General features: G+C 39.3%; 1 protein-coding gene across 1 annotated transcript; it reads right to left on the minus strand.

Annotated features, from left to right (window-relative positions):
* Positions 1-336: 336 nt before the first annotated feature.
* LOC113294712 lies at positions 337-4,557 on the minus strand. Its single transcript, XM_026543089.1, has 4 exons — positions 4,504-4,557; positions 4,273-4,431; positions 3,397-3,618; positions 337-369 (listed from the first exon to the last, which is right to left on the minus strand). Exons 2-4 carry the CDS (start codon positions 4,417-4,419, stop codon positions 337-339), a joined length of 402 nt encoding a protein of 133 aa, XP_026398874.1. The 5' UTR covers positions 4,420-4,431; positions 4,504-4,557.
* Positions 4,558-12,854: the final 8,297 nt, after the last annotated feature.

Consider the following 12,854-nt stretch of genomic DNA (forward strand, 5'->3'; position numbering starts at 1 on the left):
CATTGATAGAGCATGTCTGCGAATTACTCTATCTGTCGAAGGCGCAAAGTGGAGACATGTTCACAGATTTGAACCACATAGTGTCTGGAAAACTCCTATTGATTCCAGAAGTACCTCCTGAACCTTCAGCCACTGACAAAGAAATGTATGACTGGGGACTGCTCACCACGGTGCATATTAAAGGAAATGAATTCAAGAGGGCATTTGTTGATGTCGGCACTGCCATCAATATCATTCCTTTGAAAACTATAGAGCTGCTGGCATTACTCGACAAGAGGCTACTCACACTCCCATGGCAATGAGGGATCATGAAGGGACTTCCAGAGACGCATATGGCTACATCATCCTCAAAGTCAAAGAAAGCTCAATCTGCACAAAGACCAAGTTTTACATAATCCGGGAAGACCCATGATATGACATGATCCTTGAAAAAACTTGGATTAATGCCGGAGGGATGGCTCCAACGCCTTCAGCACATCCTACTGTCGAAGAAGGCTCTGACTTGGGAGAAATAGAGGATACCCCACCATTTAAGCATCTGTAGGAAGTTAAAACTTTAATGGAGCTCACACATAAACCCGGAGAAAGGGCACACGCCATTGTCAAAAGGTTCCGTACTCAGGAAAGTCTTATCCCTCTTCATGCGACAATAATACCAATGTTCAAATATGCTACTCTAGTCCGGGGACTTCTCCCTGCTAACAACTTAGCAATTAAAAAACGCTACGAGTGGATAGTATTACCTCAACAATATTACACCAAGTGGTTAAGCACAGAGCCTCTTCAAATTGGTCATTCTATCGAGAGATTCATTGGTGAAGACGTGGCTAAGCATGACAGACAATATGCTGGATACTCCCCTTTGCACTGAGTGTCCATATGTGCCGCAACCATGGAATCAACAGAAAATATTCAAGGCGCGGATCACTAAACCGAACAAATTCAAGGAAGGAGATTTGGTTTTCAAGGAAACTATACGTGATTTCCATTATGCAAGGAACTCCAATTGGGAAGGACCATTTATAGTTGTTAAGTCCATAACCGGAGGATACTACAAGTTGATCAACACAGATGGCAGAACCCTGCCAGTAATTCACGAGAATTGGCTTAAGGCATTTGTCTGAAATTATTGAGCATTTGAGGTACTGGACGTTTGAGCATTCATGGCGTCTGGGGTTTGTCACTTAGAATTTCCTTTCATTGTATTTTAATTCCTCCAAAACGTTTGCAATACTTGCAATCAGTATTTGAATTCAGCAATTTATCCAATTCAGTTCATTTTACTTAAAGAAAATCTCTACCAAATCCAAAAAGAAATCCTCAATCATCTGCCCAGTCTAAAACCAATCGATATCAAAACCACAATAAAACCTCACATCTCTTAGAAGTTCAGGAGATTATGAAAAGGAAAGAAAATCAGCAAAGAAAGACTTCCGCTCATTGATAGGCACATTTTTGTGTCTTATATAATCTCAATTGTATATATTATTAGTGCTCGATTTTATATTTATTATGTCTTTTTATGTCTTTGTAGGTATTTATAGAGAAATAAGCTCTTGCGGCGAAATTGGCTCGAAAAGTGGTGTTTTACACCCCAGGATAAAGTACTAAAGGCACCCCAGAAAAATTACTAAAGGCACCCCATGGGAATGTGTTATTCGGACTCCAGCAACGGATAAGGGGCGACCACTGGATAAGAGGTGTCCTTCTTCTGAAATTCAAATTTCATTTTTGGCGGGAAAATTTCCTTCTTCACTGGCAGATTTTTGATCGAAGTTTTGAACGTGTTCTAGGGAGATTCAATGGCTGATTTTTGGTAGGAAATTGTGATATGGCCTAGCAAACACGTTGTGGGCTTTTGGTTCGATCAGAATTAGCTAGAATCGGCTAGGCAATCCACGAGTTGCAAACAGGGAAAACACGTACAGGGAGAAGATATCCACGGGTTCTGGAAGAATTTGTACGTGTTCTGATGATGTGTAATGACTTGAACGACTTGTTGGAGCGTGACAAAGATAAACAGGGATATTTTTCACGTAATTGACAGCTTCAGATACGTGATCGAGATAAAAAAAGGAAAGAAAAATATATCGTTTACTGCCGAGTAATGGGAGAATATTTGGAGTGTTTGATCAAGATTTTATGAGGCTATTGGGTATAAAAAAGATTCTCGAGAGTCAGAGAAGGGGGTCGAGACTTTTGGGGCAAGCTTGAGGGTGAAGGTCGAAGCCACAGAACCGGAGCAGAGAAGTGCAGTCGAGGAAGAAGAAGACAAACCGTCACCTTTTCTTTCAAAACTGCAACAATTTTCCAACAATTACTTTTTTGTCCGTAACAGTCAGCTCTGTAACAGCGGGTTCTGTAACAATTATATCCGTTACAAATTCGATTTTTCTTCAATAAAACACATATTCAGCCATGCATTATTATTTTGAGCGTGTTTTTGATATGAGGAGCTAAACCCCAGCACTGTTACGACGGAGGAAACCCTATTTCACAATCACTTGGTAACTATAATTGATTCTTTATGACTTTTGCACTTGTTTTAATCGATTTATGATTTTTCTTGATTAGTTGTGATTTTGTTTGATGGCGCATGCTGGGTCTTAGGTACTTTTGATGCGTCATGCTTGAGATTTACATCTAATGCTTTATAAAATCTACTTTAGGCAATTTATTAGAAAATAGTCAACAGAAGAGCTATAAGTGTTATGAATCATTATATGAACCAATTGAATGTGAAGTATGGTGGAATCCGAAGTCCTAGTATCTCTCGATAGTGTGACAGTCTTGTGAATATATTTTCATTATTTTTAGTGTTTTGTATTGTTAAGTCTGAAACCAAATCTTATTAAGTCCGAGTTGAACGAACTTTTATTTACCACTTGAAAAACTACATCACTCATCTGCATCCTTCAAGACTTGCAAGGCTGCCTTCTCCATGTTCAACTCCTCAGTCAGCTTGGCGATCTTGTCTTCTTTCTCCAGCACAAAATCATTGGGAAAGGGTATGTTATTCTCACACGAGTTCTTGATATCATTTATCTTCTTACGAAGCCACTTCACGTTGAATCCAAGTCTTTCAGAATTCTCCAAGTTGAACTCCCAATCAAAGAGTACATCTGGAGTCACAGTATTTCTGGACCTAGCGCATATATCACTTACGACACGCAAGACAACACTTACTTGCATTGTTAAAGCATAAGCGCGTCCAGGATCCCTGTTAACAATGATGTGACCAAACTTCTTCCGTATTTTCTCGTACAAGCCCGCATATCCAATGGGAACGCTGAACCCACCAACTAGTTCATGATATGGGAGTGATGCATCAAGTGGAGGATCAAAAGCAACTCCTGCACTTGGATATTAATACACCACTATACGGTTCTCAGTTACTGGAGCAACTTCTACAGTCAAGGCAACAACTTCTTCAGTATTCTCTACTGGTAGCTCAGTTTCTTCTATCACTGAACCAACAACAATCGGGGATTCCATAACTTCAGTGGAAACCTTCTCATGTCCTTTAAGTTCAGGGATGGTTGTATCTTCATCAATAACTCCAGGGCAGCTCGAGTTATCCTTATTGGTTTCAGTATCCTCAACTTCGGTATTTGACTCCTAATGCGAAGATTACATGAGGTTAGAGAAATATAAACATGAAACCAAATGAGATCATAAAATACAATATACAATCATTCCAACATCATCAAGGTTCATCATTATACACTCAAGGAACGCGCAAATAGCAATAAAGTCATGAAAATACGTTTTGCGGCAAGCTCGTCTGAAGAGACTGTACTCTTCCCTGTACTAGATGACGAACTAGGATCAATCTACAAGGAATCTGAGGATGAGTTATATACCATTCTCTTAGTATTGATGTCATCTACCACATATCAAAATTTCACAACAATCCGATGAACGAGCAAAGAGATGTGGTCAAAACATCGAACAACGTACAGTGTGAAAAAGTTCTGAAAATCTCCTGGAAGTTTACTGTTTCGCCCTTTTCAGGCCCTGAACACGCTCAAAACTTAAAAATCTTCTTCACTAAAGCTTGGAAATCCTCTGGGATTAAAGATACATATGCAGACCATGGAAATCCGACTTCAGATGAAGGTTTTATGGTATTTTTGCTAAAAGACTGGGTTCTGAATTTTCTGACGACGAATTTCGACGAAGTTTTTCGTATATGCACATGGATTTTCATTCATTCATTCACAAATAAACAATTTCATACTTCTATGAAGAGGTTACAATATATGTGCTTACTTGGGGAGTCTCCGAAGCGATCAAAGAATCGGGATTGCCCGTGTCAACATCAAGAGGCTCATTGCTTCCATTCGGTTCCGAACCTTTGGAATTTTCTTCATCTCTATTATCAGAGGATGACCAAGTATCAGCACTCTCCACCTCCATGGAGACATCCTCCTGGACATATTCTCAAACAATTAGCATTTTACATATGAAGCATTATATTTGGCTATGAGGAAGAGTACTCACGTCATTTTCTTCTTCAACGCTCGAATCAGAAATTGTCTTCCCAGCAGCAGAGAATTGAAGACCATCAATACTAGACGGAGCAAAATTCTGTAACCAAATAAAAAATGATGTTTTTACGATCCTAGTAATAGGGTGGAAGAAGTCACGGCAGAAAATTGTCGAAAACTCACCAAAGAAACATCCGGGGACTTTATGGTGTTAGGCAACAGCTTACAATTCTTGTTCCTACCTTCTCCACCATGAATAACTGTTTCAGCTTCTGAGAAATTCACTTCAATACGAGGTCTCAAAGCACGAACGTCCTGCAAAAGAAATTGAGGTGATAATCAAAGGCAATTATTTCAATTTTACAAAGAATGTGCAAAATATACATACTAGTGAACATCCTGGAGATGTCTTTCGCTGATCGCCATCGGAGATGTGTTTCAATCTGGGTCGAGAAGCAATCATATCAGCAGAAGGAGGCTCTTTCACCAAAGGTTTACTAACCCTTACGAAATCATGTAAGCGTTCAAATTGCTGGTTCCAGAAATATATATAACCCGGAGTTACATATGTAACTCGGTCAGCACAAGGGAACCAAAAAGAGCTTCCTTCGACATGTGTACGGTCTAAACAAGTCTTAATCTGTTCCACCGATGGTTTGCTCCTCCGAAAAGTTGGAACGCATTGATCCATACCCATCTGACGGGATGCTCTGTCAATATTGTAGTCCTCCACTGAAAAGTCTCCACATGTTGCTGCTATTATATAACCTGGAGTGCAGCTCAACATGAAGGATCTTTCGCCATCGCTCAAGTCAGCACCAGATTTCAAAGCCATGCTTTCTCCAGCATTGAAAGTTATCAATTGGGAAACATGAGGGGGAATCAACACCCAGGGACGAAAGATAAACGCAGACTCATCATGTACTACATCAATGAAGCGCGTCTTCGATTGAGGTTGTTTTGTTGACCAACGCATAATCCTGCCGTTATCCTTCTCGGGGAAAATACGTCGAGAATCAGCAGCATTCAACCCTTGCAAGATACTACGGGGAATAGGTGCATACTTCTGGAAGCGTTCCCACATCAAGGCCTGGAGAAACATCGTATTGGCATAGCATTCAATCATCATAAGCCGTTCGAAACACTGGATTCTATAACCAAGGAGTCCAGGTTAGAGTACAAAGAACCCAAGAATAAGCTACCTATGGGAATTTGTTCACCTTGAGCCATCTTAATGGCAAAAGGGATTACAAACGGCTTTAGAAAAGTTCCGGCGTCTTCAAACACGTCCCTGGACAGCCATAAACACAAGAAAGCAGCAATAGAAAACATACCGTCAGGTTCGTCGAGAGGGTCATCTCGTGTCCACCAGTGTGTTAACCAGTGAGCATAACAAACTTTGCCAGAAGCCTTGTTAATTATCTCCATCTCAGCTGTTAAGGTGTTGGAAATTGCTTTCTCCTCCGTCAAAAGCTCTTCAGGAAAGTTACCTGTGATTGGAAAATGCAATAAAGCAACTATATCTTCCAAGGTAATAGTAAACTCTCCCCAGCTGCATATAAAGGTAAGAGTTGGAATGCACCAGCGAGCGAGAAGGGCCACAATACCTCGTGCATCATGAAAAATATACAAATCTCTGGATGATTGAATATCTCTGGTAACATGTGCTCTATCCATCATAGCTCTAACACGAGGAAAACCCAGCATGTGTCTTGCCCATCCAGAAAATTTATCTAAAGGTCGTCGAGAGAGTTTGAATTCTATAATTGAGGCAAGGAAAAGTCCTCGTTCAAGGCAAAACCGAATAGCTGCTCGAGGAGTCACCAAATTCTTTTGAATAACCGTTCTGGGATTTATCAAAAGGCGGAATGCTGGAGTTCTGAGACGTCTTTCAGTGTCTTGCTGAACCACGAAGAATGCATCATCTATATTTGGAAAATTTTTGATTCCAGGTGCTTCTTCTTCTTTCATCACCAATAGAAGTCTCATCCACACACGTATCAGCTCTGGAAGTGGTCATTTTCCTGGGAGTCAGACATCCTTGCGAAGTAGATGTAATGTGCACAAAGCATTCTACTTCAGTATATTATCATACCAGGTGCAAACTTCAACAATAGATGGGTCATATAATCGACAACATGATACTTATGGAGACATCTACAAAATGGTAATTCTTGACTCTACCTCTTTACAATTCCACTAACAATAGTGATTGGGCCGCAAGAGTTAACACTCCAAATAGTTCGTTCCTTGAAACCTGCAAAAGAACGAAGCTTATTAATTTTCGGAACTGATTTTTCATAAAGTATAGACACAATTTTCATAGTATAAACATCCAAACTGAGCTTTGAAATTTACACCAAGACAATATTTCATCATGAATAAGTTTTTCTAATCTCGAGGGTACTCAAAACCCATGTTTTGATTTTACAAAAACAAAATTAACGTGAATTACTCACGTAATTTTCGAATTTTTATCTCATGTGGACAAACTCACGTGAATAAAATATGTCAATTTTCATATATGTCACGGTTCATGATAAAAAAAAATCTATTTTCCTTCGTACGATTGTTTTTCTTTGAAACGAAGGTTCTTTCGGTTTTGTGAAAAGTTCACATCTTTTAAGATAAAGTTTTGGTTTCCATGAAAGCTCATAAACAAAATTTTATCACTGGACACAGGTCTATTTAAAAGAAAAATCTCTCCCAAGTTAGAGATTATTGCTAGTCTCTTGAACCAATGATCGAACGAACATATGTTTAATAAAATAAGGGTTTTTCTACAAAACTCACACTAACATATACACATGTATAGAATTTTAACATGATCAAATCATGAACAACTCATGAAATCAGCAAACAAAAGAAAAAATAAATTACCTGGTCGGTGTCGGCCGGAAGTTGGTCGGACGGTGACGACAACTCCGGCGAATTTTTGCTGCTCCTCCTGATGCTCGGGCGTGAAGATGAGAGGAGATGAAGATGTTGGTCGGTTGTGGGAGAAATAAAAAAAAAAAAGGACTAATCCCTTTTATATCAAATTTTATTTCCAAAACCTAATCCCATAAGGATTTCCTTTTCGAGCCCGGCCCGTGAATCCTAGACCAACCAAGGTTCCACCATCAAATCAGCGGTTCTACGCCAATTTATGCTCGCTGGATGACGCTCTATTAGGCCACTGGGGTTTTCGCTCAAACCATGGTTTGCTCGTTTAGTTTAAATCCGGTAACATCTTATCTTATAAGTTCAATTACTTACTTTGTCTGTACCTAGAAAATCACCATTCAATGCTGACTGAGGAACATGACGACTGTCCCTCACTAAGCAGGGGACTTAATGTAGATGGTGGATTTTTGACAAGGGTAAAATCGTAAAACCATAATTATACATACTCCGGATCCGGCAATCGGATGAGTAGTGAGACTCATGTCTCTCATTAAAGCATGAAAGCTCATGCCATAAATCTCTGACTGAGAAGGCTGTCTCTCAGAGTATATGTAGATGTGTAGTCTCCCAGTTGAGGCCACGACACATCTCATGAATACTGAGCAATTTCAGTAATTATTTCTGTATAGAATCGAAAGATTGGACGGCTCCTAGACAGCATGCCTGCTAGTATAGAGCAACAACGTCTTCAGGATGCAACCAAGTTTTCCCTGACTATATAGGAGAAATATGACACTCCAGCAAGTTCATATTGCTCAACTCTCAGATAATTAATGCTCCTAAACAGCATGCCTGCTAGTATAGAGCCATCTATTAATTATCTCTGATCGTAACTGAATATGCATCTATATTCTATGATTCTTCGAATATTTCGTTACTTCAACTTATGGTTCTTCTCAGCAGAGTTCGATGGGTTAGTAATAAATATTCAACATACGGGCATCTGAGCATCGAATAAGCTCTGACTAAAATGGTGCAAGTGTATTTAGCAATAATGCACAGACCAGCATCTGAATGCACAAACGAGCATTTCGGAACACGAAGGAACGATCAACCTATGCAAAATAGGAAGAAAAATAATAATAATAAAATATTAGTAAAGGCGCCAGGGGACTGGGCTCACCATCCGGCCAGTCACGCCGTGACCAGTCCCACGCCAAATTTTATATTTTATCATATTTTATTATTTTTCCCTAATCTCATGAAAATTCTCTCATTTGAGCAAATCTCCTTCGTTTCAAGGAAACTCCCAGTCTCATGGTGTTTCCGCACGCCAAGGAAATAATAAAATAAGAAAAAGGTGTCGCGGGACCAAGCCCACTAGCTGGTCGGCCATGCCCTAGCCGTGGCTGGTCCCACACCTCATGGTTCCTTATTATTTCCCCCATTCCATGAAAACTCCCTGATTGCATGATTTCTCCCTAAACCCATGAAAAGTATTATAAAATTAGGGAAACCGTGCGGGACCTAGGCGGCAGGTCATGTCCTAGCCGGTCCCACACGCCCCTTATTTTATTATTATTATTTGTTTTGTTTTCCTTATTCCATGAAAACTCTCTGATTTCAACAAAATACCTTGGTTTCTACAAAACTCTTGATTTTATGATATTTCCCTAAAATCATGAAAATAACATAAAATTGGGAAGAGTGCCCTGGGACCGTGCCTGTTGGTCGGCCGACCATGCCCTGGCCATTTCCGGTCCCACACTCCATCATTTTCTATTTTTTTATTTTCCAAATCTCATGGAAATTCCTTAATTTCATGAAATTCTTCAGTTTTTATAGAATTTCTCTCAAATCAGAGAAAAATACAGAAAATTATATAAAATTGGGAAAAGTGTTGCGGGAACAAGATTGCTAGCTGGCCGGTCATGCCATGGACGGTCCCACACTTTGCAATCCCCTATTTTATTAAATATTTTTCATCATCTCATGAATTTTTCCTACTTTCGGCAAAACCGTGGATTCTGCATATTTTCACAAAATGTTGCTCAAACGCGCATCGGAAAATATCAAAACTCTCAGGACTGAGACACGAACATCATGGTGACACGGGCACATCCCATCGACAGACCAAGGGTGGCCCTAAGGCTTGCAAATATCCGGTCCCACATGTTTTAGTTATTTTGACCTAATTTGCTCAATTGCCAAACTCTTTTCAAACAATTGAGGGTTTGCTCAAATGACCATCAATTGGTCCCACCACCGCCAAGGGCCGGTCTCATGACCTCTTGGTCGGTCCCTCATCTTTTCATGGCTAGGTTTTACTACCTATCGCTCACACGAGCATCATTTTAATAAATGATTAAACCAGCATTTAATCATTCTTTCACCAACTGTCTTCAAGAGACTTTGGTATTTTTGCTCATTCGAGCACCTGGGTGTTACATGGTAGACTCATCATCCCATGTAGCCGGTCCCTGCTTCGCTCTGAGGTTGATTTTCAATAAGTCATCAGTTCATTAAAATTAGGGTTTTGAATCCAAAGTTCTGCAAAACATAATTCTGAACAGATTCAAATACTGATAATTTTATGTTGATCCCGTGATCAACACTTTTATTTATTATACTCGGCCCAACAATCAGTATCTTAAATTAGTATTTTATTTGGTCCTGCTACCAACAATTCATCAAACGAGCAATATTTGCTCAGACTAGCAATATTTTCTCAAACCGGCAATATTATTTGCTCGAACTAGCAATATTTGCTAGATTAAAGAATATTGGTTCAACTATCAATATTCAACAATTCAGCAACACAGTTTGCTCAACTTATCAATATTTATTTGACAATGAAATTTTTACCTCAACAGGCATGTTCGATCCATGAGTCTCAGAACATTTACAAATTATGTTCAACTCAGCAATACAAGGACTCATCGTCCCATAAAGTCAGCAACTGACTCCATAATCACGAGACATCAATTGTGTCACATGGGAGATATTAACTAGGGTTTTGGTCTGGCGGTCTAAGACACGTGTGTCTAAACACACGAAGAGAATGTGAGCAAGTCGTGCAATCAGTTGGAAGAGTCAGCAAAGTAGTGGGTGGAAAATTAACCAAGTCTCTGCACGATGAGCAACTGGTTTTGACATGATTTCCCACTTCCCCACTCTTTGACTCCAGCAACTGTCACACTTCATGGAATCATGGTGTTTTCAATTTAGAAATATAAAAGACCTCTGAATCAGGATTGAAAAGGACAAGAATTTCTCGACAAGTTCATACAGACAATCTTTCGTCTACACGAACTCATCGTCTGAGAAATCACTCTCAATTGAGTAAAATTCAATCATTCAGAACTTTCCTGCGCTGAATTCACAACATACCTACAATCTCAGATCACCATTGATCCCACACATTTCTCAGCTTCCCTCCTACAGATCAACCCATCCTCTCTTGTGATCGAATTGACTCTGGAACGACCATTGTTCTTGGTTTAGGCCGGAGTCCTACAGATTGATCTCTCGAACTTAAAGCACTCCCTTCTTGCAGTGCATCTGTGTGAGGTTCAACATTTCGCTCGGTTCAAGGAGTCTCGACACGGACGTCTCCTCAATTCCATAAAAACCAACAGATCGTTTTTCCCCATCTACAGAGACAAGATGCACCTTTAACACAATCAGACTGTATTGGGGTGAAAAATAATATGTTCACCACAAGGTTACTGCACGGAAATTTCAATACCCCCTTTTGTAGATCGTTTAGACCAGTTCTTTTCTGTAAAGTTCTAACTTTTTTTTTAGAAATCAACTTCTTAGGGGGTGAGTTGAATTTACATACCTCGGAAGGATTCGATTTCAGAACAAGTTTGAGCTTGTGTTGCTAATCGATTTGCTCTTCGTTGCATTTTGTTGACATATCTTAATTTGTGTTTGTACTTGAAACAATTTGAGAGTTCATGACCCTTAACAGTACAATAAGAACATGCCAATGTGGAGGATGATTCAGGCACCATAGCCAAACATGCTGCTAAACATATTGAAGTACCTGAAACATGTGAGATAGATTTTTCACTAGATAGAGTAAAATCCATTTTATCCTCCAAAGTGGTCGAAGAAGTTTCTACAAGAAGAATATCAAGATTGATGTAGGTATTGCTACAATTATCAAAATTAATATTTTCGCCAAGGAGTTCTACACTTGATTTTTCATCTTCGTTTGAATCATAGTGATCATACATTTCATCAAGAGTTGCAACAAGACCTTTGTTTCTAGTGTATTTTCTATGATCGGGACACTCATTAGCAAAATGATCAAAACCTTTACACTTGAAGCACTGTGGCATATCCTCATCATCAGTGTCGACTGTGTCCCTGTTTTTAGGAGGAACATGATCATGAGGTTTAACTGATGATCTGGGTTTATCTCTGGTGAACCATTTACTTCTCTTGAAAAGAAGATCTCTAAACTGTCTTGTGATCAGAAATACTGAGTTGTCAAGATCTTCATCTAATGAATCAATCTCTATAGGATCATTCACAGAGTTGCCAACACTTTTACTTTTGTCAAGTAATTTAGCGTTCTTTTGTGCTTTGAATGCAATATCCTTTCCGGATTTGGATATGAAAATGCGGGGGTCTAACAACCACACCCAACAATTCGTTTGACAATATGAGAGGACTTACTCCAATACACTTTCTAGAGAATCAACTAGACAGTCAGATTCAACCTAGATTAAAGTATATCAAAGAGTTTAATATCTCTAACTCTTAATTCAATCTGCAATCAGCAAATAGAAATCTGCGAGCCCGATCGAATAAGAGGAGTAACTTGAACGGTACCAAAGACCAATGTTCAAGTGTCAATCAATGTAAATCGAAAACAAAAGGTTGGATATTCTAATTGATTGATCTTAACGCACAACCTATGATATATCAATTATATAACAAAATATAATGCAGAAAAGAAATAACACAGACACCAGAATTTTGTTAACGAGGAAACCGCAAATGCAGAAAAACCCCGGGACCTAGTCCAGATTGAACACCACACTGTATTAAGCCGCTACAGACACTAGCTTACTACCAATTAACTTCGGACTAGACTGTAGTTAAACCCTAATCAATCTCACACTGAGTCAAGGTACAGTTGCGCTCCTTACGTCTCTGATCCTAGCAGGATACTACGCACTTGATTCCCTTAGTTGATCTCACCCACAACTAAGAGTTGCTACGACCTAAAGTCGAAGACTTGATAGACAAATATGTCTCACACAGAAAAGTCTATAGTATTGAATAAGTCTGTCTCCCACAGAAATACCCAAGAGTTTTTGTTCCATCTTTTGATAAATCAAGGTGAACAGGAACCAATTAATAAATCAGACTTATATTCCCGAAGAACAACCTAGTATTATCAATCACCTCACAATAAACTTAATCGACTAGCGAAACAAGTTATTGTGGAATCACAAACGA

Source organism: Papaver somniferum, chromosome 7 (assembly GCF_003573695.1).
Source record: "Papaver somniferum cultivar HN1 chromosome 7, ASM357369v1, whole genome shotgun sequence".
In the NCBI taxonomy this organism is placed as follows: domain Eukaryota; kingdom Viridiplantae; phylum Streptophyta; class Magnoliopsida; order Ranunculales; family Papaveraceae; genus Papaver; species Papaver somniferum.

Excerpts from the sequence above, each read along its gene's own strand:
- LOC113294712 (XM_026543089.1), bottom strand. The coding sequence starts at position 4,419 with ATGGAGGTGGAGAGTGCTGATACTTGGTCATCCTCTGATAATAGAGAT. Across the intron at positions 3,619-4,272 it reads TCGCTTCGGAGACTCCCCAA|GAGTCAAATACCGAAGTTGA; the intron begins GTAAGCACATAT and ends TCTTCGCATTAG. Across the intron at positions 370-3,396 it reads TGACTGTAGAAGTTGCTCCA|ATTGAGCTTTCTTTGACTTT; the intron begins GTAACTGAGAAC and ends GTCTTTGTGCAG.